Source organism: Carlito syrichta, unplaced genomic scaffold, assembly GCF_000164805.1.
Source record: "Carlito syrichta isolate Samal-C Ts95f unplaced genomic scaffold, Tarsius_syrichta-2.0.1 Scaffold183029, whole genome shotgun sequence".
NCBI lineage: Eukaryota > Metazoa > Chordata > Mammalia > Primates > Tarsiidae > Carlito > Carlito syrichta.
Genome location: NW_007127125.1, coordinates 125,738 through 126,719, shown reverse-complemented (window position 1 = coordinate 126,719; position 982 = coordinate 125,738). Strand labels below are relative to the sequence as shown.

Below are 982 nucleotides of genomic sequence, written 5' to 3'. Positions count from 1 at the left end.
GCAGGCGCCGGCGCGGAGGCGAGGCCGGCGGGGCACGACGCGCCCGCGGCGGGACACTCCACCCTGCCCGCAGCCCCCAGCCCGCCGCTCCCCGCCCGGGACCTGCACACACCAGCCCCCACATGCAGCGTCCCGGAGACGGGCAGGCCGGGCCGCGGGCGCGGGGCGCTTACCGGGGGCGTGGGCAGGCAGGCCCGCCGGATGGCCTCGGAGCTGGAGTGCAGCGACGGGTACTTGTGCTCAGGGAGGGTGGGATGCATGGCAAAGTGGGGCTGCTTGCTGTTCATGGACATCATCTTGGCGGCTTGGCATGTAATCCACAAACACTCCGAAAGTCCGCGGGAAAGTGCGCACGCCGGCTCCCCCGGCCTCCCTCCGGAGGCTGCGGCCGCGGGGGTGGCGGCGGCCGAGCCGCGGGCTGCTGCCGCTGCTGCTGCCGCCCGGCGCGCCCTCGGACCGCGCAGAGCGCCGCGCGCCGGCCTCGCGGTCCCGCTTCTCCGAGAGCTCTAGCCCAGCGCGCCGACGGGATGCACTCCTCTTACACCTGAGCCCCACTTCTCGCGGCCGGCACGGGGAGCTCTCGCGAGAGCTCGCGGCCCCGCCGCGCTGACAGGCATCAGCTGTCTCCGTCTGTCTGGAGCGCGCTCTCCCGCTCGGCGACGCCGTGCGTCTGCGCGCGCGCGCGCGCTCGCCCGGCCGCGGCCGGCGCGTGGGAGCCGCTCTTATAGTGACCACCAGCAAGGACAGCGCAGGTGATGCACCTGTGGCTGCCCGGGCATGCGCACTGCCCGCCTCACCTTTCCCACCGCGGTCTGGAGAGATCAGAAGGGGCGACTATTGTCTAAGGGCTGGCACCTTCCCGAGGAAGAAAGGCAAGATGCTCACACGCCCCTCTGTGGTTTTTTCCTCCCCCCCCGTCGCAAGCCCTGAATATATGCGCATTACTAAGTCACACCTTCTCTCCCGGCTGCCTAACAAGCTG

General features: G+C 71.5%; 1 protein-coding gene across 1 annotated transcript in view; it reads right to left on the bottom strand.

The window, feature by feature from the left end:
- Nucleotides 1-296, bottom strand: part of LOC103252936 (POU domain, class 4, transcription factor 1) — a 2,171-nt gene extending 1,875 nt beyond the window's left edge. Inside the window, exon 1 of the mRNA XM_021709354.1 lies at nucleotides 174-296. Within this exon, the coding sequence (XP_021565029.1) occupies nucleotides 174-296 (123 nt within the window). The remainder of the gene's footprint in view (nucleotides 1-173) is intronic.
- Nucleotides 297-982: the final 686 nt, after the last annotated feature.